The following is a 26081-nucleotide window of genomic DNA, read 5'->3' on the forward strand; positions in this document are numbered from 1 at the left end:
ACTCCAATGCTATTTTGCATGGGATTTCAGCTCATCACAACGCAGAAGAAACACTAGAAGCCCAATGCTCTTCACTCAGTGTTGTCAAGCACGTGTCAGTGGGCTGGTAGATTGAACTTTGTGTCCATAATGAAGAGGAGGAGCCATGTGGTCTACCAGTAAAGACCCCAGTCTGCTTCAAATGCTGTCGGTTCCTTTCCTGATGAATGCCACAAATATCCTGCACAGAACACAGCACTGACCTGGTTAATGCAGCACACTGGGCTGGTAGTGGCACTCTTCTAAGGCTGTTCCTCCAGGAAGCTCACCAACATCCTTGCAGGATCAGTCTAAAGCTATGCTTTGACACTGCCTTTTGCACAGAGAGGCAACCCTAAGGTTTTTGCATACATTGATACATACATGAGAAAGCAGATACTTTCTCTAGTCCGAGGCAGTTGCAGTAAAGATCCATAGAGAACCTGAATAGTCATAATTTCTTAGTGTGTTAAGCAGTTCAGACTATGGAAAGAAGACATTTCTGAGAAACAGATTTTATAGACTGAGCTGAACAGATTTTTGGCATTATTTGTAAGCCAGTCATTGTTAAGCCTTTGTACTTAGAAGAGCAATTATGTCTCCTTTGGAAACATCCTTAGTTGAACTCTTAAAATAATAAAAACACTCCTCCGTAAGACCACATTAACATATGGTTTTCGTAATGACAGCACAAACAAATCACCCACTCATCACACACATTTAGGAAGAAGACAGGAACAAACAGAACAAAAAATTTCTACAGATTACTTAGAGATCCTGATCAATCAAGGGGAAAAAAAAAAAAAAAAAAAAGTGAACTAAAATAAATTGAATTAAGAATTTGTCTATGGGATATTGAATACAGATAAAATATGCATCATACAAATAACCAAAACCAAAAATACCACTGAACTTTGTAAGGCAAAGTTTATAGATATCAAGCTGCAAAACTGTTTTGCAGAAATGTCAAGTTGAGGATGCCTAGCTTTCTAGTTTGCTTTTTAACTTTGGTGATGCATCATCAGTAAGCAAGAAAAAGAGGTGTGTTTGCACCAGTGACCAGCTGGAGTACCTTTGCTCCAAAGGGACTTAGCACCCCCCGGAAACTTGAGGGCAAGTCCCAGCCAAACCAGAGCCTTCACTACATGCACTGCTTCACCTCCAAGAGCAGCAGCAGGAATCTGCATTCTTGAAGCTCATGCGCATCTTCTTGGGGCTGAGCACAGGGAACAAACTGGACTACCAGCAGTGGCCAGCATAGCTCCCATGCAGCTCCCTGCGACAGCATCAGCATGATGTCAGAGCAGAGGAAAAAGAGCAAATAAGATCCAAGTTCAAAATGGAGTTTGTAGTCTGACAGAGACCCAGAGGGAGCCTTTACTGGGAAACAGTTAAAAAAATGAGCGAGAGCAAATTCCTCTAAGGAGTGTTTTTGCCTGCATGTAGTTCTGTTGTTTTTGCTTGCTCTCTTCCAAGTGAATCTATGTCTTGTGAATAAAAGAATGGATGAGAAAACTCTATGCACTCATTTTGATTCCATTTGGGAAAGGGGGCAAAGCAGATCTCTCACACTTGTCATTCCCTCAGAGCAGAATCACTGAGCAGCCCAAGTTGGAAGAGACCCACAGGGATCATTGAGGCCACCTCCTGGTTCCACACAGGACCACCCAAAATCAAGCTCCATATTTGAGAGCACTGCCCAGATGCTCTCCGAACTCCAGCACTGGTGGCCGTGCCCACAGCCCCGTGCATCCCGTTCCCCGCCCACCGCCCTGTGGTGCAGCCCCTTTCCCTGACCCCCAGCTGCCCTCCCCTGACGCAGCTCCATGCCGTTCCCTCGGGCCCTGTCGCTGTCACACAGAGCAGAGCTCAGCGCTGCCCCTCCGCTCCCTGTGAGGAGCTGCAGCCGCCATCAGGCCTCCCCTCAGCTCCTCTGCTCTGCGCTGAGCACAGCGAGGGTTCTCAGCCTCTCTCATACATCCTATCCTCTACATCCTTCCCCATCTTTGTAGCCCACCCTTGGACACTCTCTAATAGTTTTATGTCCTTAAATTTTGGCACCCAAACCCGCACCCAGTACTGGAGGTGATGGCACAGAGCAGAGGGGATGCCCAGTGGCAGTGCTGGGCATGGTGCGCCCCAGGTACAGGTTTACCCTTTGGGCAGACAAGACTAAAGTACAGCTGTAAAGAATGAGGGCTGAACAGGAGCTCCTGCTACCGCATCCTGACTGTTGCAGCAGTCTGTAGGACTGCCTAGATAGTAGCAGCACTGGGAAACATGTGGTGATAAAACTTATGTAGGTAGAGCCAGAGTGTCTTGAGTTAATGGCAAGAAGAGGAAGTAGGTTTCCTCCTCCAATCCTTAGCCAAGCCATTTGCAGATTCAATCAAGATCAGCATTTCTGCTGCTACCAATATTTAGTTCAGAATTACATCCCAATTTTCTTCAGCAGGCAACACTGCCTGTCTTGCCATTTTGCTGAATGCGCTTCACACTGGTGCTTGGTCTCATAGCTCTCATCTTCATGTTCTGCAGAAACTACTGTCAAGCCCTTGAGAGCACCATGAGTCCTGGAGTTGATCAGAGCTGATGAGTTGTGGTGCAGGGAATATGTCCATAAAAATATATATATAAAATAAAATAATAATAATGAAAATCAGAGGGAAAAGAGGAACATTATCTGCCTTTGAACAGCTTTATCAGCGGCAATAGCTGCTTTCAATTTTTGCCCATCTGTGTTACCATTTCATCACATATCAACATCTGAGTATCGAAAAATGAGAAAAATTAACAGTGCTCCTGGAAACAATGTTCTCATATAGTCTACTTCATTATTGTTGAGCTTTGAAAGGTAACTAAATGGCAGTTGATCCTGTGGGGAATTTCTTGAGAAATAATCTTATAAAGAAATTAGTGAAGTTTAACTTGATGTTGTCGTTGTGAAGTTAAGAAGAGTCCTGGTAATAAAGTGCCATAGCTCTTCATGAGTGCCACAAGGAATGCACCTCTCATTTGTCAGTCGCTCTCCCCACTTGCCAAGGGCCTAGATTTTTGCAAGAAAATTAGCCTTGAAAAGCAAGGGGAATTGTAGAGCTGCTAAAGCAAGTTTTTCCTTTGGCTGCAGCTGGTCCTGTGCTCCCAGAGTCCCACATTTGACTACGCTGGCCACACACATTTTTTCAGTTATCAGGAGGAAATTCAGTTAGTGTTACTTCAGCCAAAAAGAGGAACCCCAGAAGTTTTAGGAGGACTCTTCAGAAGCTTGAGATGAGCGGAGGGCAGCTGGGCATTTCAGTAACAGCTGGGCCTTGGAGAGAGCAGTATCAGATCGGAGACTTCCTTGCCTTCAGAAATGACTCACATTAATTATCTTTTCTCTCTGTATATTGTCTAGTGTTTACTTGCTATAGTTCTGTATTGTTTTTCATTTCTTGCAAGAAAATGAAAAACATCGTTACCACATTTCCCTTCAATTTAGGATTTTTAGCCTTTTCTTGGTACAGGATTTCATTACCATAAGAGCCTGACATTGTTTGGGCTCTTTGCCACTCAGATGGCATTTCTGGAGGGTCCTCAACTTTTTCATTGTGTATTGTTTCTACATCTGCCCTTCCCACTTATTATTCTATTACTGTTAGCTGTATAAAAAGCTACTCAAAAGAGGTTTTTTGTTGTTTTTTTTTTTTTTTGAACTGTTTATATGCACTTAAGCTACAGAAATTTAATGGGAACATCTGTTAATGGTGTAAGTGGTATGTGTGATTGATTCATCGTTTTAGCTGCTCTAACAAAGAAACTCATTTTCTTTGTGAGACAGATGGCCAGGAAGGTCCTCAGCCCATGTTCTTGCTCTCCCCATTCATTGGTCATAGTTACTTGAGTGATGGTGGTGGTAGGCAGCTCCTCAATACCTACCAAGAGTATCAGGTATTTGTCTCTGAAGAAAAACTTCAAAATAAAATGTATCACTGCATTCATGATCAGGGCTGAGAGCTGTTCAAATAATTTCTGCAAAGTAATGCCATGATACAATCAGCACCCTTTTTTATGAGTTTTATAATATGGAGTGCAACCAACCAGAGGTTACCTCCAGAAAGTTAAAAGCCTTTTATTTTTCACTTATAAGAAAACTACCGACCAAGAACACACATTTTGCATAACCTTTAAAAAAAAAAAACACTCTTATATGGGATGGTTTTTTTTATAAACAACAAAATTTTTAACAGGAGTATGACAACAGCTGCAGCTCATTGAGACCCATGTCAGGCAAAAGACAACACTCCAGTGTCTTTTAAGACTTACTGGAGATGGCTCAATTCCCCTTCCCACCCTTTATTAGGCTACTTATCAAAGGAAGCCTCAAATTAGCTCAGGACTCCAATCTTTGTGAAGCATTTTGACTGTGTAAGATTAACCCCTCTTGAGTCATAGCAGACATCTATTTCTGCAGCTTGCTCCCACCACTTCAGTATTAGCTACCTGCCAGAGATACCCTAAGGCAGTAATGAGTGCAGTTTCACCAGATGCATGCTCCACTGCATAACCTAGCTCCCCTCTAGCCACATGCATATCAGATAAATAGTCCAAATACTTGGATGGGATTTACATAGTAGCAATGAAGTCATGGTCTCTGTGTTAAGAATGTAAGCCTGATAGCAGAGATGAGATCAAAAGCTTAATGGATAATCAGCTTGCCTTGTTAACAGTGTTGTAAGTAAAACAAAAGTGGAAAGATCAATCTTCTCCCTTAACTTTCTATTTTTTCTTCCTTCCTTTTCTGGGTTAGGGTTATGGGAATGCATCTTGCTGCTGACCTACTTGCCACTTAGCATTGACTTTGTTTAATAACTAAATCACAGGTGCTGTGCACCCAGCACACGTTGCTTTGGAGATGCCTTTGGTTTTTACCTGTTTAAAAACTTCTCACTGCACATTCTTTATGAGGTTTTATCTTTTCATACGTTTCTGTTTATCCTTCACCAAGACACAATTTAAGCTACTACTACTTAATCTGCATGACAGCCATCACCTCTCCACCCTTTTCTCATTCCCTTCAACATGGTTTGTGGTGGGAACCCTAATTTCATTAAGATAACAAATTAAAATGAAAGAAAATGTTATAGAATTAGAGAATACAAAATGGAAATGTAGAATTTATATGATGATCCTAATACTGAAAAAAAAAATCATAAGTAAATAACATTTTTCAAAGTTAAGAAAACTGACAAAGGAAGGTTGAAGACACTCAACACACGAAAAAACATCATAAGTCTCGCATGAGACGGCACTAGACAGAAGGATAGGTATTTCTTACTGTAATACCTACAGAGAAGAGGATTGCCATTTTAACATCTTCCTAGAGCATCACAGATTGGATTATGGCACTGCTCTGCCAAGTCATCAAGAGCTGGGATAACTCCTCATGGAAGCATTTACTTCTGCTCCAAAAACCACCTGGTTGCAGAAGAGTCATCATCCCCTCCTCCAGTGCCTGGAGCCACTGAAGTGTCTGAAGGTTAGGGGCTCTCCACTGTCTTTTACTCCTTGAGTTGGTTGTTGTGTTGTGGGGTTTTTTATTATTTGCAAGCTCAGTATCTCATGTATGTTCTCTCACAAGCTGTGACAGTGAAGTTACCTGTTACAGGTGCTTGGTCAAACGATGAATACACAGGTTGAACTTGCAGCCAGGAAGTATAGAGCAATGAAGGATTTTTTTTTTCTTTTGATCCTCCTTATGCTCCGAGGAAACGCTTTGCTTCTGAAGAGACTTTAAAGGTGAACTCAAAATGTGGCCAGAGTTTAAACTGCTTAACTTTCTTTGAAAAATTGTTCCCTGCAGTTAGCTTGAAGAATGCACCTATGAGCATTTAATTTGACTGGATTTCAGGGGGAAAGGGGATTATACAGCTTCTGAGCATGAATAATATGTGATCTCAGGAAGGTCTAAGATGATTACAGAAACATCGCATGGGTGCTGGCCAGAAGCCCTCCAAAGCACACTGAATTGCTGGAACCATGAGATTTGCCTGTCTTTGCACAGATTGTGACGTTTGCAGGAGGCAAGAGTAACCCTGATGGCATTGTCCATACTGGCATCAAGCTGATCCCACAGGCAGTGCCAGCAGACTCTGTGCCGCCATATGGCAGGCTCAGCAGCCACCCTACATCGTCTCACTGTCTGAGGACTTGGCAGAACCAAGCACCCTGCTCATTGCTGCAGGAGGCCTCTAGCACCTTCCACAGTTGACACCTTCCCACCACAGCTGTCAATTTCCTGTGATGGGAATTGGGTGCATCCTGTCCCCAGAAAAGAGGTACCAGAATACCCAACCTGCTGAAAAGTCTTATTCTGGCTGCTTTCCCAAATCCTTCCTTTCGTCTTGTTACCTGGCCATGACACAGCAAGAATAGGCAAAAGGATGTGAAGCTGCCTGGTGTGCTTGTGTGGTACATGCAAGTGGGATACAAAACAAATGCAAGGAAGGTCATGCAAAAAGTGCTGCAAAGGCTTGTGAAACAGGCAGCATGAATGCACCTGGTATGATGTGTGGGTATCCTAAAGTACAGTAGTAAGGGGCATGGCCAAGAGAAGCATGCAGATGTGGCTGTTGTTACGAAGAAGCAGGGTGAGCATCATGGTCAGAGGGACCTCGTGATGGTGGCATTAGGTTTGATGTTGTAGTTGGGCAGCTAACTTAAAATCATAGAAACATTAATTCTGGAAACAACCTGGAAGATCTAGCCCAATAATCAACCCACCAGCACCACATCCACTAACCATGTCCCTCAGTGCCACATCTCCTCATTTTCTGAACAGTTCTGGGTGCAGTGACTCCACCACCTCCCAGGGCAGGCAGCATGAGATGAATACACAGATAACAGATACATAACAAGATGACACCTAAGCTTCACACCAAATTCAGCTGTTTGTCAAGGTACACTGATGTGTTTAATAAGACAAACTCAACAAGCGGACAGTGCTTCTAGACTAGTTTCAGTCTCCAAGCTCATGCAAACAAAAGTTGCATGCGGAATACAATGCAGTTGCTAATACTAATCTTTAAAAAAGTATTGATCATATAACTCTCTTAACTCTGATGGGAAAATAGCAAAATCGTACAAACATAAGGAAAGTTATTTGAGAACTGCTCCTGCATGTTTATTTAAAAAGTGTGAAAACAAATATTAAGAATTTGAACAACAGAAATTAGAAAAAAAGCCAGCATGCTCATGCAATCCCAGATTAATCTTCTGCTTTCCTCCTTTGCCAGAAAGGCATCTGACATTCTTTGTAATTCTTGCACAGGCTTAAGATTGTCTGTCAGGCACTGGACAAGAAATGTCAAAGCATGGGATGAGACACAAAAGGTTTAAAGCTGGTTATGACAACCATACTGAAAATTTCTTCTACAGCCCTGTTTACATAAGGAACAAGGGAAACAGAAGGTTGCAGGAGCTACATAGGGCGCACTGAGGTAGAAGAGTAAATACTCGTAAAAATCTTATGGGATCTCCCTGAAAGCCAGACATACAAACTGCTGTAGGGTTTGCAACTGCATCAACACTTGTGAAAGTGAAAACAGCCAATAAGTCTGTGTTAGTCCAAGTGCCTTCTCTGTTCTCGTTCAGATCATCTGCAATGGGAATCAGCATCATGAATGCATAGACTCAGGGATGAACTCAGAACAAGAGTGAGGAAGACTCAAAATATCTAGGTAAAGAAAACATTTCTGCCATGTCCAGTCTTGGCTTCATGAAAGGAGAAAAAAGGCAGCGTTTTTTTACTTTTGTTAGCATGCAGCTTTTCATTGCTAATTATAAGAACTGCACAACAGCACAACATACTCCAAACTCTTCTTTCAACAGCCTGCTAATGTTAGAAAAAAAAAAAAAAGAAAAAAAAGATTTTAATTCATTTAGGAATAAAAGCCAAAAAGCTTTTCATTATTGATCAGGAATTCAATCAAATAACATCATCAACAACAAAAAAAAGTGTGTGCTTAAACCTGAACAGTACAAAGATGTTAGTTGTCTGTCAAAACAAATTGTCAGACATGTTTGTGTTCTACACAGAAATAGATTTATTGAAAATCTTAAGTGGAATGTTTGTTTCCACCATCTACCAAATAATATTCAGTGGGGCTTTGTTCTGAGTACTGAGCAGCTGCATCAGAAACTTTTTAATTCAGGGAAAAGTGACAGTTCCTTTTCTACTTCTGTGTATTCGCTCTTACGAATTCCAGGAAAATTGTATAATCCCCAGCTCTCTCTGGCACACCATTACCTGGTCATCACAATGGCAAACATTTGTAATAAAAATCAGTTAATATGCAAGCCACTATTTTATATGCTATCTTCAGTCCCAGTGATGGTTTAAGAAGTACCTTCATGTAGAATTTGTTTTTCTATTCTTTTTGTGTCTGTTAAGGCTGGTATAATCAAGAAGTTAATTAGAATCTCAAGTGTTTCGTTCACATGTTAAGAGATTTGTCTCCATTAAAAAAAAAAAAACAAACTTTACAACAAGGGAAAATGTAGGGTTTTTTAATTATAATTGGCAGTTATACAGTTTTGAAGAAAATGTGTATTGGAAGCACAAGAACCCAAATCAGAGCCTATAACCATCTTTAAATAGGAAGTTTCCAATGTTATTATTTATAACACTTGAACTCCTTTACTTTCTAGATGTTTATATTACCACAAAGTTCCTGAAACCATACTTACCAGGCCATCTACTTCTATATTATTAGTATAAAGATTGTACAGAACTGCACAGAATAAAAAAATAATAAAAAGCAATAAAATAACATTGTGTGGCTTCTCACTCAGCAAACATCATTAGCACCCAACTTTGCACTGAAGGAAGGAGTAAATTGAGGTTCAAATGATTCTCAATTTCACTTCTTTCTCAGCCCACATTTACTTAATCTTTGTTATTTAAGGAGATGGCATTTTGTGTTCTTTTTGCAGTTGTTAATTTTTATGGGATGTCTAATACCTATGACAATAAGATGTGTATTTTAGGAAGTCTGTGTTGCGTACAGAAAGCCAGAGCTGCTTCTTGTGCCAGCTGCAAAGACTATTGCCACTGCTTCACAATGAGAACTCTTCTGAGATTTCTTTCTGCCCAGGGAGGTGGTGCAATCACTGTTCCTGGCAGTGTTCAAGAGGCACCTGGATGAGGAGCCACGAGACATGGTGTAGTGCTTGTGGTAGCAATGGTGATGGGAGGGCGGCTGGACTAGAAGTAGGTCGTTTCCAACCTTGTGATTCTATGATTCTATGACTACTTACCATAGAATCATAAAATCATTAAGGTTGAAAAGACCACCACAGAGGCCTTGCCCAAGCAGCAGACCTGGTACAAAGAGGGACTGCTATGGGGGGTGGAACCATTTTGACCACACAATGCCAAAGGGACCTGCCAAGGGACGCAGGCCTCCAGCTGCAATGTGCCATCGGAAGGCTCCTGTACTAGGCCCCCTCACTTTAACTCCTGACTGGAGAGGAAGGATACGGGCAGCTGAGAACCCCACGCCGAGAGACCCCTAGGCCCAAATGGCCGCCCTCCTGGCAGAACTACATCCCCCACAATCCCTCGGGCCGCGGAGACCCTCGCTGCCTGTGACGTCATCTCACGCCCCGCTGCCCGCTCGGGTGCCAAGGACGGCGGGCGCATGCGCGCTACCACCGCGCGGCCGCATAGGGGACGGCCGCCAGCAGCGCAGAGCGGCCGCGGGGGGTGGAGCGGCGCGGCTTCGGGCCCAGCTCCGCCGTCAACAGCAGCCAACATGGCGGCGCGGAGGCCGCGCAGTGCCCCAGGTCAGTCCGCTCCCGGGGACCCGGCCACTCGCGGGGAAGGGGCGGAGGCCCGGCAGCCGGCCTTGCGCTGGGGGCCGAGAGCGGCCTTTGCCCCTCTGTGCCGGGAGCCGGCGAGGATCGCTGGTGCTTCGGCCCGCACACGTTCCTCCCGTCCCCGGGTTATCGCCGGCCCTGTGGGCGGGGCGAAGGGCGGCCCGAAAGCGGGATGTCGGGGGGAATTCCTCGATGCGCGGCCGTGGGGTCCGCGCGGGATAGTCTCGGCGCGCTGTGGGAACGGGAGCGGCGTCCTCGGCATCCCCGTCACCTGCTGTGTTCGTGCGCCGGTGCTGAGGCGCGTGGGTTTGAACTGCTAACAGTTGTATGGCTGCGAAGGGTGAGCTTAATGTCACGTACAGAGAAGGTCGTGTATCAGCGGGGCATCATCAGGCAGCGCTGTTGGCCATAGAACGCGTTATTCGTGTGAGCTGTGGCTTAATGCTGCCCCTACGTTATTAATATCGTGTTACCTGCTCGTGAACCATCAGCACTTGAAAGCTGGAAAGAACCTTCCGTAGCAACTTTTAACATTATGGCTCCAATTATTTGTGTTTCAGTAACTGGGAGCAGGGAGGGAAAGAATTCATACCTGCGTGTGTATTGCCTGCGTTCTTAGCACTTCAGTCACAATTAGTAGCATTAAAAATAGACTGCCAGCATCCTGACAGAATGCTTACATCCCCAGTTATTAAGATTCCAGGTAGTAATGTGGCTTCTCTTACTGATGTCTCAGCATTGTTGCCGAGCTGAGTTTCACCTTAGGTATTCATAACTGAACCAGATTTTAATTCCTGTATATATCCATAGAGAACTATGATACGTTTTTAAAACGTTCCTTTAAGAAAGTAGACCATCTATTCCCTTTGATGTTTGAATGGAAGTGGTGTTTACGATGTTTAATTTGAAGTTGTAGGAGGCCTAGTTTGGAAACGTTGACAGAATTATACAGAAATTGCAGAACTTAATTGAATTCCTAGCTTCATTTATTTCATCTGTTACAGAACAGGAACTCAAGTGCCTGTTCTTGGCTAATTAGTCAAGCTGCTGTGAATTCCCACAAGGTTGGGAATTCTCGGTCTTTCAGAACTTTGGACTATGGAAAAGAAAAGCCTGTGCTTTCTCTTATGTTAGATGTGTTGCAAATGGCATAAGATTATCACTGCAATTGTACTGTGTCATATAAAAGCCGTACACGTGAAAGCCATTAGCTCCAAAATGAAGTAAGAAAGAATAACAGGGTAGGCTTGTTGAGATGGTTTCTCAAAGTGTTTCTTTTGATCTTCTACTCAGGACCTCATCAGCTTTGGTTGTTGCCTTTGTCTGATAGCCCTTGATGACTTTATTTTTTTTTTTTTTTTTTTAAAAAAAAAAACCTTTAATTTATTCTGTTGTTACTTGGAGTCCACAGTCAGCTTTTGGTACCTGCAGCATCCTGCAGCAAGGTGTTCTGCAGGTCAGCCAGACCTGGAGGAGGAGCAGGGAGGACTTCCTCTTTTTTTTTTTTTTTTTTTTTTGTGTTTTAATTCAACCAGCTGCCTGCTAGCTTCATGTGGTGCCTTAGTTCCTCCACTTGAACAGAGGGATTCCTGTTCTTCTGTGCCAGGCATGGATTTTAGGGATTATACCTTTGCTGTCGTCTTGTATTGAAGCTTAATGACATAAAATCTTAAAGTAATTTGCTCTGTTAGCCTCTGGACCTTATATGGCATTTAAAGCTATTCTGTTAGCTTTAAATGCCATATATGGTTCTGCTAATGTTTGCTTCTTTGTTGGTGGGTTGGTTTGGTTTGGTTTTTTTGATAGAACATTAGTGCACTGTGTAATTAAGAAAATAACTTATTTCCTTTCTTCTTCATTCTTTTTTAGAACACGAAAGCGATGATGATTCCTATGAAGTGTTGGATCTAACAGAATATGCAAGGCGTCACCATTGGTGGAATCGTTTGTTTGGCCGGAATTCAGGACCAATTGTAGAAAAATACTCTGTAGCTACGCAGATTGTGATGGGTGGAGTGACTGGCTGGTGAGGGAACGTTACTTTCATAACTGCACTGGGCCTCTTAACTGTATTTTGAAGAGCTATTTCCAAGGCTGTTTGAAGCATATACATGTATTTTGTCTTAACAGACTTCCCTTTATCACTCTCTCCTCATTCTAAGGTCATTCTGTAGTAAAACACACCAGTTACTTAAGGGAACTCATACCAGCTATTGCAAAAAGGATTTGAAGAAATAGCAGAACTCTAGAAGTTTTTAGGAGTAAATGGAAATCTACTGCATGCAATTTTTACTTCTGTGGAAAAGCAGATTTACTTACTAGTGTAGATTTAGAGGCTTAGTTGTGATACTATGGCTAAGGTGTATTTTATTGGTGACAGAAATGAAGACAGGAATGTGTGTCGGAACATATCTTTGTGGGCCTCATTTTAAAGCGATGTCTTTGTTGCCCTAAATTTAACTGGAGCCATTTTGAACAGCTTAATGGTGTCTCTTCTCTTAACATGAGAGCAGCTACTACAACATAGCTATGCTAAAATAATTTATGGTGACAGGCAGACAGTGTATATGAGAATAGAAATTGCAGAATGGGGCCACAGTCTTTAAGTCAAGGTATGTGTTATTAGTGAAAGGTACTTGACTAGTTTTTGTTTTCTGCAGTAGTGTTCAGTAGCACGCAACGTTATGGTTGCACAGAAAGCGAGCTTTGGAAAGTGAAATAGGTTAAAAATGAAATGATTATGTATATGTTTAGTACTGCATAGGGAATGTAGGCTGAGCTTTGAATCTAGTGTTTGATTTACCTCTAAAATAACTTCTGCAGATGTATATACACAAACTCTGAAATTTCTAGGAAATTTCTAGTTAATGGGGTCTGGCATCCATAAAAATGGCTAATTGAAAGATGTGGAAACTGTATTTCAGTATCTGTGTATGTGTATATACGTATGTGTGTGTTTTGTATGCAAATAGTCATATACAGAGTTAAAATATATATATATATTATAATAATAATCCAGTGTGTGAGATTAGGAGGAGCAGAACATACCCCAGAGGATGTGCCTGCTGAGGTCATGGACTGTCAGCCTTGGAAATATCCTACACCTCATGGAGTAGGATGTGGGACCCCAAGCAACCACATTCTGCTTGGAGCTTGAGTTTCGCTTTGGCTTTGCAGTTGGCCCAGTTTGGGAACTAGAGGGGATAACCTCCATAGGCACCTTTCTCCCAAAACTGTTCTCTTATACTGGTATCTCTGCTGGTCCCCATTTAATGGGGGCACATTTAGAATGAATTTCTGAATTGCTAGTTGCCTTGATCCATTAAAAATAGACCATTAAAAATGCCATCTCTCAAGAGAGCACCCTTCCCTGTCTCATCCTCCTGTTTTTCCACCAGCTTTTAGCTCTTGTTGTAGGTTTGTAACTTCTTTTTAGCTGGGATGTAAGCTATAGATTGTGTAGCTGAATAAACAATAGTAAAATATATTAACCTAACACTTGGGAATAGTTATAATGGCACATTTATATTACTATATTGTGCTTTATTAAAGTGTTGTATTCAGTAGCAGCGTGCAGCTTTTATGTATACACGAAGCCTGGAGATCTCAAGCTTAGCTTAAAGGGGCCACTGGGCAGCCATAAACTAGCAACCATTGCTCATGTTGTTTTGCCTTGGGCATTAGTCATTAAACATTGCTTGTATTAAATATTCTGATCTGAAGTTTTATAAATGTGAAATGATACGCTTGCTTTGTTAAACGAAAAACGTAATGGTAATTGTCGCCGTCAGGAATTTTGGACTGCAGCATTGTTCAGCAGACAACTTCATTGGACTGGCTTTTTGTTTTGTTCTCCTAAGGTGTGCGGGATTTTTGTTCCAGAAAGTCGGAAAGCTTGCAGCAACTGCAGTAGGTGGTGGCTTTCTTCTGCTTCAAGTATGTAGAATTTCATGCTTTATAAGTTGGCAAACATTATTTACTTAATCAGTAGGAAAAAAACTCAGCTGCTGGGTAAAATTTAATTAGGAAGGCTTCTTATCTACTTCATCTTTTTCGTGTTACCAATCCACAACTTGATTTCAGATGGGAAACTGTGTGCAAAAGAAACAAAGAAAAAAAAAGTGCTAAACCAGAATTTATTCCATCCTGTACCATAATTTGTGTTAAGCCAGAAGAAACCTCTGTAGAGAAATTGATGCTGTATGTGATTCAACATTTTCAGATTAGAGGTATTTCCTTTAAACCTATGCTTAGAGAGATAGGGTATGTAAGCTGTATTTATTTAAAATAGATCTTTAAATTCTATCAGTGCTTTGAGAAAACTGGGCTGCATTGGCAGTCACTTGGAAGATGTACTCTGGTCCAGTTATAAAGCCGTGCTTTTCCTTTTTCTCCCTAAGATTTCTTCACTAGCTTTTTCACTAAACCTCTGAAAGTCTGATAGCTTCATTGCATTCCTCTGTTCAACTAAATTTCAAGTCTAAAAATCTTATGGTGTCATCTAGTGTAACCATTTACATTTTTCATCAGATACTGTATTAGGGGAGGATTGCCCTAATATGTATTGCCCAAAAACCTTCAAATAAATGAAAAGGCTTTAAGTGAAGGAGAATTTCACATGTCCTTCTGTGAGATGCCTAGTAGTAACTTTTAACTTTACTAGCATTTTTCACATCTTTGTGGGCTTGTCTTTTTTCTTTAAATGAGGAAATAGACTGGTGCCTGCTTGGGTTCATTCAAATAATACACTATTTTTATATTTTTTATTTTTTAGACAGAGCATTAAAAATAGTTTCTTTTTATTCTTGCCAACACAGCCCTGGAATGTTACTGAAAAAGCCATCCCACTTTTATTTGCTGCCTTGGTGGCAATGGCTGTTAGATCTGGCTGTTATATCCAGCTGTTGATCGGGACAGTCTGTGTAGGACTTGTCATTCCTACTGTGTAATGCAACAAGATGTCATGGTTGCATGAGTTCCTTCTTTCATGACCATCCTTTTTTTTTCTTCTTCTTTTTTTTTTTTCCTTGTTAAACATAAACACTGCATCCCATTCCATATGAGTATGTATGCTTTTCAAACTGTTTGGTTTAGCTTGTTTTCAGTAAGTACAGAACATACGTAGTTTTCAATTACTCAGTTACTTTCAGTTATCTTCAATTTACTTGACTTTGAATTATTCAAAGCAAGCATCAACAACAATGTAAGGAGTCAAAGAGAAACACTTCTGATATGAAGCTTCATGGTATTATTTGTTCTCTTTCATCATGGTGCATGACTGACCTGTTTAAATATCCTGGAAAGCCTTGGTTATTGGGCTTGTACCTAAACACAGGGAATGAATTTAACAAGTGTATTGAATCAGAAGGGGTTTAGGAGCACACAGGTGTACATCTATTGGCAAAACATGCAATGGCAGCAAATGAACCAATCTGAAAACCCCTCAGTTGTTCAGCCCACAACGTGTAGTTCTGCGTCATGAGAGAATATTTAAATTTTATATAATTTATATATAGTCAGTGAATCTTGAAAGCACTCATTGTTCTTTTCCACCAAGTTAAATATCAGAATCTCTCTTCCCATACAGCGTGCTGTTGGTCTTAACTCGTTAAATATCAGTATTTATCTAAATATGACTGTAGAGTCTGCTGAACAGAGAGGCCTGGAAGCCAGGAGCAGTAGGCAGAACATTGCCTGCAGGTCCCTGCGTTAGTGCTTCTTGCTACAGGAAGCTGGGAAGTTAAAACCTGTAGATAGAATAGAAATTGCTTGAAACTTATTACTTATGCAGTGTTCTGCTTGTTGAACTGCGAAGCTTAGGGAGCTGTCTGTACACTAAATTGGTTTGCCATTTGTTTGAGTGTCTGATTTCATAGTTGATCTCATTTACGGTGTATCTGAAAAGGAATATTAGCCAAGGGGAAAAAATAAGCTGCATATTTTGAATCTAGTCTATATCTTTAATTAAGGAAGATCAGATTTTCTTGGAAGGATTCAAAATAAATGCCTTGCTTTTTCATTTCAGTTCAAAGCATTTTGCATTTTGAAAGCTGAGTCATAAATTCCATGGTATAATTACATTTCTGTAGTCTTTAATTTTTTCATTTAAAGATCACACATTGTGATGTTAATTTCGTTTTGAATGTATGTTCAGCACTTCCCCTGACTGGGCAGAGGAACACTTCAGCACGTGACTAGAAACTTCCTTTTTATCTCTGCACTTTTCTGAAGCTGCAGATTTCAGTTAAGCTTCTGATTGCAATATTGACATTGTAATTACCTGCTCAAACAAGAACTACAGAAGGCAACATTCTTGGGTAAAGCCCATTCACTAAAATGTCTCAGTCCTGAAATTTAAAAAGGGTGGTTCTTTTTTTTCCAGCACGTGATGTTATCTGAACAAATCTAGTATGAAACTAAAAGCAGTGAAAGTGTCAGTTTATACAAGAAGCAAAAAGGCTTCTCAGTTTTTTGTATATGATCCATACGTTTTTTTCAGTCTTAATTAAGATTTAAAATTAGTTTGTGGAGAATAAAAATGAGATTAAGGAATTTGCCTTTGTTTTTGTAATTAAGACCTGTTATCACATCTTTTTGCTGATTCTTTTAACAGCTTAATTTGATCATTTAACTATTTATTTTTTAAGAGATGTGATTCTTCATGTATGCTGGTTATGAATCAATGTCTGTGCACTGTACTAAGGAAAACATAATTTCTCAACTCAAATACTAACCTAAGGGATTTGCCTTCTCCAACTTTTGGTTATGTAGTGTACAGTTCAGTGAGATCCTACAGAGCAGAGAAGTATGAACTCCATGTCGTTCTGCTCTAATAAATTACTTAAAACTATAATTCTTAACAAGTGCCTGATCTATGTTTTTAAATTCCTGCATCCTTAGTAATGCTTTTTGCTCTGCACTCAACACATTAACTGCCACCTCTTCCATTTTGCGTTGACTGACTTAATCATAAAATGATGTATTTGTCTGTGTTTTCAGTGATATATTTTGTGTCATTCCATTAATATGATAAATTGACTTCAAATATTTGTTAAATAATTTTTTAACTTAGGAAAAATAAGAAACAGAATAATAACACAACAAAACAAACCATAAGCTACCCTTGGCTATACTTTGTGCAGAGAGAAGTTGATGCCACGCTCTGATGATGCTGTGGGGCTGCAGTGAAGCGAGGAGAGGGCAGTGTGCTTTTGAATTGGAGACTTGATAACAGAGCTGCATTCAGTTTTGCATTTGTTGTGCCAGTTGGATGGTGGCTGAAAATGCAGCATCTGGAATATCATTTCTCAGTCCCTCCTTATCTTTGTGTATCAAAGCTAGAGGTTCATCAGGTCTATTCTGGAAACTTGTCAAGAGCAGTGAGGGTTGCTTGCCTGTATAAATACAGCAAGAAGCTGAGAACATGCAGCTTGCAGGGAGCTTCTGGGCTTGGCTAGGCTTCTTTAGTATGAGGAAAATTGTGCTTTTGAGGAAATCAAATCTTCCCATCCTGCTGTCCCATCTTACTATACACATTTTTTTGCTCTTGCACATCATTTTCTCATTACTCTTAATGATGGTTCATGGTAACAGATTACTTGCATACCTATCCAGTATCATCCCCAAAATGAGATCTTCCCTTTAGATTCTCTGCTCCCTTCAATTAGTCTAGAGATACGGGTAGTTTTAATAATCTTGCACTGATGTATTTTTAATCATCTTTTTAGAAAATACTTTTTTTTTTTTCCAGTAGTTTCTGGAAGATCTTTTAAAAAAATAATCTATTAGTATGAGTTACATATGCATGTACATACGTTCTTAGTCACATAGGTATGTATGTGTGAAGATGATGATAATAGAACATTAATACTTTATCTCCATTATCTTAGGGACTGGCTTTGAAAATAGTAGAGAACTGTAAGAATTTGTATTTATATGCGTATTGTAGGAACCTTGCCTGTAAGATAGTATCTTCTTCTATGATGAATTAGGATTTAAAAATAAAAGTCAATTTCACCAACATTTGGCTTTACTGAGGTTGTTTCTGTGGTTATATACAAATTATTATATACAAATACAGGGATTTATATACAAATTTAGGGATTAGTAGGACTGCAGCCAAAGTAGATGTGACGCAGGCTCTGACTATCACTGCAATGAAGTACAGAGCTTTTTCCTCACATCTATACATTTTGTATTCAAAACACATATTTATACATTTTATATTTAAAGCATTATCTTCTATTACTTATTTCATAGAATCGTGGAAGAGCTTGGGTTAGAAGAGACCTCAAGGATCATCAAGATCCAACCCCCTTGCCATGGGCAAGGTTGACAGCTGCTAGGTCAAGCACTAGATTGTTGTCCAGGGCTCCACCCACCTTGGCTTTAAACACGTCCAGGGATGGGGCATCCATGGTCTGTCTGGCCAGCCTGTGCCAGCACCTCACCACTCTCTCAGTAAAGAACTTCCCCTTGACATCTAATCTAAATCTCCCTTCTTTTAGTTTAAAACCATCTCCCCTTGCCCTATTACTGTCTGCCAGTTTAAAAAGTTGATTTCCCTCATATTTATAAATTCCCTTTAGTTGGAAGGCCATGATTTCCCTGCAGCCTTCTCTTCAAGCTTAACAAGTTCAGTTCCTTCAGCCTGTCTTAATGGGAGAGGTGCTCCAGCCTTTGGATCATCTTAGTGGCCCTCCTCTGCACCCACTGCAACAGCTCCACATCTTTTCTGTTTTGGGAGCCCCAGACCTAGACACAGTACTCTAGATGGGGCCTCACAAATGCAGAGTAGAGGGGCAACCACTTCCCTCATCCTGCTGGCCACTCCTCTTACGATGGAACCCAGGATACCATTGGTTTTACAGACTGTAAGCACAGACTTGCTCATTTAAAGTTTTTCATCAGCAGGGATCCCTAAGTCCTTCTCCACAGGGCTACTCTCAAGCAGTTCTTCTCCCAGTCTGTGTGCATAACTGGGATTACCTCAACCCAAGTGCAAGACCTTGTACTTTGTTTTGTTGAACCCCGTTAGGTTCACGTGGGTCCACATTTCAAGTTTGTCAAGGTTCGTCAGAGCAGCACCTCTTCCTTCTTCTGTGCCTACCGTGCCACTCAGCTTGGTGTCATCAGCAAACTTTACTGAGGGTGCATTCAGTGCTATGATGTATGTCATAGATGAAGATGTTAAAGAGTACCAATCCCAAGATGAACCCCTGGGGGGGACGCCAATTTGTTACCAGCCTCCACCAAGACATTGAGCTATTGGCTACATAGATACATACAAAGATTCAAAAGCAGAACTTCAAATCTCTGCTCCTGAGTTCAGGGAGAAATAAATATATATATAATATGACTATTGTTGTGTAAACTGGAGTTCTGACAAAAATGTTAGCTCTAATTATTAACTAAAGTAAGCTTAATTAAAAACTTCTGCCTTATGCCTGTACTCTGGATAGCTGAGCTAATTAGACTAGACCTGATGATAGGTTGTTTCCTTTAAGGCCTTGTGTTTATATTCTGCTTCTAATGTATTTGCTTGCATTTCTTGCATGGTGTTGAACTTTATGTAAGTCCATGCTTAGTTTTTTAATTTATGAGTTAGAAGAGCCATTTCAACAATCAGGCCTCCTTCAAATTCTTATGGTAAAAAAAACTAGCCTCCACCTCAGCATTTTCTTGTTGTTGTTATTTGTTTTTTTTCCTTAGTTTGTCTTCCAGTCACTGAATGTGCAACACAGTGCGGTTTAAAACCTCTTTTGTGTCTTCATGCTAAATAGGTAGTCCTTAATTAGCAACACAACACCTGCACCTGTATGCATAAATTGGTTTTCCATTAGACAGGCAAGGCTAATGGATTTTTTATATTCTAAGATATCCCAAGCTTAATATATTGTATACTTAAATACTTGTCCTACATGATTTCATTCTATGTGAATTGTATCATTTGGATAGAATATTTTTACGTAAATTACATGAATTTGATAAACATGGCCTTGGAAAGTGTCTGAGAAATCTCGCTCTCTGTGAACTGGTTTCTGTGTAAGTCATTTATCTTTAAAGGTAGTGGTCTATGTTTATTGGTCTCAGCAGTTAAAATCGTGGAATCATAGAATCATCAGGGTTGAAAAAGACCTCCAATATCATTCAGTCCATCTGTCCACCTGCCACCAGTATTTTGCCATTAAACCATGTGCCTCAGTACAACATCTAAACATTTTGTGGACACCTCCAGAGGTGGGGAATCCACACCTCCCTGGACAGCCTGTGCATTGCCGCACTGCTCTTTCTGCTCTTTCTGTCTCTTTCCTCTGGCACAACTTGAGGCTATTCCCTCTTATCACTGTTTTACATGGGAGAAGAGCCAGCCCCCATCTCATCACAATCTGTGTTCAGGTGATTGTAGAGAGCAATAAGTTCTCCCCTGAGCCTCCTCTCATCTGAACAATCCCAGTTCCTTCAGCTGCTCCCTGTCAGACTTGTGCTCCAGATCCCTCACAGCTTTATTGCCCTTCTCTGGACTCACTCAAGGGCCTCAATGTCTTTCTTGTACTGTGGGGTTCAAAACTGAGCACAGCACTCAAGGTATGGCCTCACCTGACCTGTGTACAGAGGGATGATCACTTCCCTGCTCCTTTTGGCAACACTTTTTCTGGTACAAGCCAGGATGCTGGTGGCCTTTCTGGGCACACTGCTGGCTCGTGTTTAGCTGTCAGCCAATACTCCCAGGTCCATTTCTTTCAAACAGTCTTCCAGCCACTCTGCCCCAAGCCTGTAGCACTGCCTGTTATTGTGGCCAAAGCGCAGGATGTGGCACTGGGTCTTGTTGAACCTCATCCCATTGGCTTCAGCCCTGCAATTCAGTCAGATCCCTCTGTAGGGCCTTCCTTCCCCCAGGCAGGTTGACGCTTCCTCCCAGCTTGGTGCCATCTGCAAACTTACTGAGTGTGCACTCAATCCCCTTGTCCAAGTAATCAGTAAAGGTACTGAACAGGACAGGCCCCAGTGCTGGCCCCCAGGGAACACCACTCATGACCGGTCACCAGCTGGGTTTAGCTCCATTCAGCACCACTCAGCCCAGCCATCCAGCCATTCTTTACCCAGCAAAGTCCTTTTTACCCAGCAAGTTCTTTACCCAGCAAAGAGTGCATCTGTCCAAGCCACAGGTGGCCTGCTCCTCCATGAGAATGCTCTGAGAGTAATCCTTAGTTTTGATTTTCCTCTTTTTCCAGCTGATGAGGTTTTTTTAAAAATTATTTTAACTGTACCTAGAATATGCAGTAATTGCCTGGTTTTTAGGCTATGCTGTTATAAGCATTTAAATATGTATTTTCTGAATTGTTTTGAGAAAACTTGAGAGGACTGACAGCTGAGTAGCAGAACATTTTCCCTTTTTCAGGACTAAATCTGAATAAGAGAAAGTTTGGGATGATGATTGAATGCACTATGGAACCTCACAGCTAACTCATGTCACAGCATTTGCAGTTTTTGTGTTTCATTTTTTCTGCTTACAGTCTCTGTTTGGTAGAATTTTATTTTCAAATACTTATTTGTTAGACAGTTTAAATGATGTAAGATAATAGTTCTCATTATTTCCAAGTGTGATTCTTACTAGCCACAAATATGCTGTCACAAGTTAGAATTCCACAATTTTGAGAGAAGCTAAAATGGAACTTGCTTTTAAAATAATTTTTGTCCTATAAATTTACTTTACTTTCCTATTCTTGCAATTAAAGTTTCATGGAGAGCTGAAGGAAAAAAAAATGAAGGTTTTTATAAGCAAACAATAGAAAATTGGTAAAATTAACTGTCTGTTGAACTTTGCAATTACTTGCTCATTTTCAGTTGCTCTTACGGCAAGAAGATGTTAGTGTTTGGAGTGCCTGTTGTAATTTGAGGAATGTCTTTTCCTTTATCTATAATTCAAAAAAAAAAAAAAAGCAGAAAACAATATTTAAACAATACAAGCAAATTTTGTAAGCACAAAGCTAGCATATTCTGATTCAGAAAATGTGAATTAGAACAGTACTAACTACAGTTTATTTTCCTAGATCGCTAGTCATAGTGGATATGTACAAGTTGACTGGAAGAGAGTTGAGAAAGATGTAAACAAGGCAAAAAAACAGTTAAAAAAGCGTGCAAATAAGGCAGCACCTGAAATCAATACTCTAATTGAAGAGGTAAGTCTGTGGTGATGCACTTTCTTGCCAGCCAGTTTTGTTTTTTTTTTTATCTTCCCCTGCATGTCGTGCTCAGTAGAAAATAGTTCCTTGGTTTTGCACCACGTAGTTCTGATTATCATGGGAAGGCACCAGGGTGTACACCTTATTAAAAGTTTTTGGTGTGTGCTTTCTTATTTAGTTAGGTATTTTGTTCACTTTTACATTATTATCACACAATGATGTGTAGAATAAATTAGCTTAGTATTAACTATTAACTTAGGTGTGATGTAGGGGCTCCTGTTGGCTTTGCCAGTTAGTCTCTGCACGTTCTTGGCTCAAGATACTGTGGAAAGTTGAGGGTGTATGGTTAAAACACGGTAGCTTCAAATACCAAAAAATAATTTAAAAAAAAAAAAAAAAAGGGTTTAGGCTTAATCCACTGATCACAAATTCTTTGTTTAGACAAAACTGACCTCTCTTCCTGGTGACAAACAATAAGTATTTTGCAATGAGTTGTATTTTTTTTCTCAATCTCATTTTCATGTGTGAAGAGTGTCTGTCTTCAAAATCTGTTACATGCTATGTTGAAAAGAGGTGAATTCTTTCTGATCAGTGTCACTGAGGCCATTTTCTCTTGTCCTTCAAAGAGCCTTTATATCTTTCTGTCTTTCACACACACACACACACACACAAAAAAAAATTTGGCATGTTCTAGTACTTTTTCAAATGCCATATAGGTGCTGCAAGTTTTTTTCTCTGCAGCTGTGATTCCTGACCTGGAATGTGCTGCAGACAGCCATGAAACAAGCAGCCACGTTGAGCAATGTAATTAAGGAGCTTTTATGTCTCATATTTAATCTGATGGCATTACAGTTAGGTTGCTAAAAATTATCATCCATTTTAATGTGGGTTTGGAGTGGAAATTCAAGAGAGGTGATTTTCTGGCTTTTTCTGTACCCCAGATAGCTTAGCCTGTTTCCATTTCACAGCAGAAATGGGCAGGACATGGTGGCTTGTTTCCCTTTTTCAAATTACATCACTTTTTTTTTTTTTTTCTAATTGTGTACTAGCTGCTAATTTGAAGTGTTCAAAGTGAAGGGTTTATGAAATGGCATCTGTTCGATATATGCTGTATTCAGTGATTACTTCATGAAATCTTGTAAAAAACATGTGGTTTTTGTAGGATTAATTGCTAAGAAATTAGCTCACATGGAGTGAAGTATATTGTTTTCCAGTGCCTCTGTCTTCCAAAAGAACATTAATTTTATACTAACTTTTTTTGTATGTGTGTGATTTAAATTGAAATGATGATAGTACTCATATATGTTTGGGTTTTTTTGCCAGGTTTGTAAAACAACTCCCTGGTTTTAATAAGAAGAGTGGCATTGACATGGAATTACTATTCCATGAATAGTATTGCTTAGAGAATAGAGAATTGCTTAGTAGTTAAACTCTCCAAATGCTACCTGTATTGTAAACGTATTGTTAAACTCAGTCTGGAGTCAGTTTTCACTCCATTGTTGCCAGAAGTTGCCACCTAACTGTATGTGTTTTCAAACCTGTTAGTAACCACCCTCTCAGTTTCACTATGCTTGTTCCAGGCAGTTGTGATGAAAGTATTAAATGCTACAGTCAGACACAATGGGCTCAGTTCTTGACACATGCTGTTTTTCTTCTCAGTCAACAGAATTTATCAAACAGAACATCGTGGTCTCCAGTGGATTTGTTGGAGGCTTTTTGTTGGGCCTTGCATCGTAAGGATCTGAACCATCTCTTCGTGATGGCATTCGCATCTAAGAACAGTTGTGGTGACACGCTGTCAGAAAGCAGTGTGGATCACTGGGCCCTCCAGAGCAAGATGAGAGGACTAGGTAGACAACTTGGAAGCTTTTACATTTTAGGCTTCTGCCTCTTGAAGCTTGGCAAAACTAGGATTTGCTGAAAAACTGCAGCGTGCTCATTAAAAGCATTTTGGGGCAAAACTGGTTCATCGTCATCATGACTTTTTATCTATGACCTTTCAAGATCTAGCATTTTTAAAATGTTATTCTTGGAATATAGGTATGTAACCATATTGTAAGAAAGAAAGCTCCATTTCTATGTTTGCAAGTAAATACTGTTTATTTTCAAAGTATTTTTCTTCATGCTGTAGTAGATAGTATCAATGACTGCATAATGTATATGATACTGTAGTTCCAGCCTGATGGCTGGCTGTGTTCTTCAAAGTCACTGCAATAATCTTTAAATCTGTAATACTCTTTTTATGGAGTATTAAATAACAAAGAATCATGAGCTCATTAAAGGTGAAAATTAACTTTGACTCTGGCCGTTGTATGCATAGAGAATGTCTCATTTCATAGCCTGTGGGCATCTGGTACGAATATTTGCAAGTTACCTGCGATTCCTGTTCTAAGTGCATGTCTACGTTGTTTTTCCCAGATGTGCAGACATGGATAAACTCATCGATAAAATTGTGGTGCAAATTGTTGCAAATGCAGACTCCGCAATGATCTGATGCTTAATTGTTTCATACTCAGTAAACTGTGGAGGTCATTTCAGACATGAGTAGATGGTGAAATGAAGTGCTGAAGCTTCTGGTATGAGCACTTTGCAGGGTTAGTACTTCTCAGGGCTTGGTATCACGTCATCATGATGTACCTTGAATAAACCCAAGGCTTCTCCTGCAGTCCGTTTTAGCTGGAAGTGAAATTGGAGATGATGCTGACTTTCATATTCACCTCTATTGCCACTATGTTCTGCCCAACATAGACTTTTTTTAAAATCTGACTTCCAGTTCCCAGAGTGTCAGCTATGGAGAAGCTAGGGTACAGATTGGGTTCAGTCAGCCTATTGGAAGAGTGCCTATTTCTTCTGAAGTCTGGCAAAGCAAATGGAACTGCTGGATGTGGTTGTTCTCCATCTTTGACAGATCAAAGCGGGAGGCAGACTCTAAAGGAGATTGGAAGCATAGCTGTAGAAAGGCTGGAAAATTAATTCTGAAGCAGGGTTTTAAAGTGGTTTAGGTAATTTGTTGCAAGATTATCTTCAAGAAGTTGGGAATCCAAACACGTACTTTGTACATGTTTCTGCATTTCAGGCTTGTGAACCTTTTACCCAAGGCCCTGTTTTTTTCTGCTTAAATATTCTACCAACAAGTTAATGTGAAACTGAGCCTGCCTCGTGCAGGTTGTGCTGGGTTCTCAGTTAAATGTTTGAACTGTGGTAGTGATGCATTAGCCATCTGATGGCTGAATGTGAACTTCTGGCATGTAAGACATGTGACGAACATCCATCCAGTGGACTGTACAAGAAAGGCCTTGGCTGTTGTAAGCTAACATATATTTAGATTAGGGCAACTGTGGACTTCAGAGGTCTGTACTGTAGGTTAACTTCACATCTATGCATCTGGCCAGGGTAAGTTCTGAAGCACGTCATGCATGCCTGCCGTGCTTAAGGATTTAGTTAAGCTAAAACCTCTTGAAGACTTTGTGGATATTAAAACACAAAGAAAACAAACAAACAAACCCCACAAGAAAAGGAAAAAAAAAAAAGAAAAGAAACACTAGCGAACACAACCACAAATAATGTTAACATCTGAAGGTTTTTAGTTTTCAGAAGGCAAATTTCTACAGCAATGTACAAATTGTTGCAGTTTATTGGAAGGGAGAAGCCCAGAGAAGGCCAGCTCATCTGGGATTAACGAATGACGAAAATAGCACGGTGTGAAAGTGTCTTTTCCTTAGTATTCAATCCAAGCAATGTTGGGAAGGTGATCACTGTATTGTTTTCTGCTGATGCAGTTAATGGATTTTGGCATCTCAAGAGTTACCTGCAGCCAAGTGGTGCACATCACACAGACTGGCTGGGGGGAGCCTGGATGTTTTGGAGGGATCTGAGACTGAAGTGACTACCCCAATACATAGACCTATAGACGAGCATTTAAAAAGCATTCTATGACACAGAAGGATTTCAAGGGAACGTATTGTAGAGTCCTTTCTGAAAAGGCTGCTGTGACCAAGGAATGTGCTTCATAGTTAAAAG

The 26081-nt window shown here is 40.5% G+C and overlaps 1 protein-coding gene across 3 annotated transcripts; it reads left to right on the forward strand.

Moving 5' to 3' along the window:
* Window positions 1–9762: 9762 nt before the first annotated feature.
* On the forward strand, window positions 9763–25577 carry FUNDC1 (FUN14 domain containing 1). 3 transcript variants are annotated; one of them, XM_042810604.1, is made up of 5 exons: window positions 9763–9843; window positions 11746–11902; window positions 13668–13812; window positions 21930–22058; window positions 23721–25577. In XM_042810604.1, exons 1-5 carry the CDS (start codon window positions 9813–9815, stop codon window positions 23796–23798), a joined length of 540 nt encoding a protein of 179 aa, XP_042666538.1. In that variant the 5' UTR covers window positions 9763–9812; the 3' UTR covers window positions 23799–25577. The 3 variants fall into 3 exon arrangements, with proteins under 3 accessions (XP_042666538.1, XP_042666540.1, XP_042666539.1); XM_042810606.1 differs by having other exon boundaries at window positions 13737–13812; XM_042810605.1 differs by lacking the exon at window positions 9763–9843 and adding an exon at window positions 10108–10216.
* The last annotated feature ends 504 nt before the right edge of the window (window positions 25578–26081 follow it).

This window comes from Centrocercus urophasianus, unplaced genomic scaffold (genome assembly GCF_019232065.1).
Source record: "Centrocercus urophasianus isolate 14NV4802_14NV808 unplaced genomic scaffold, USGS_Curo_1.0 seq_12, whole genome shotgun sequence".
In the NCBI taxonomy this organism is placed as follows: domain Eukaryota; kingdom Metazoa; phylum Chordata; class Aves; order Galliformes; family Phasianidae; genus Centrocercus; species Centrocercus urophasianus.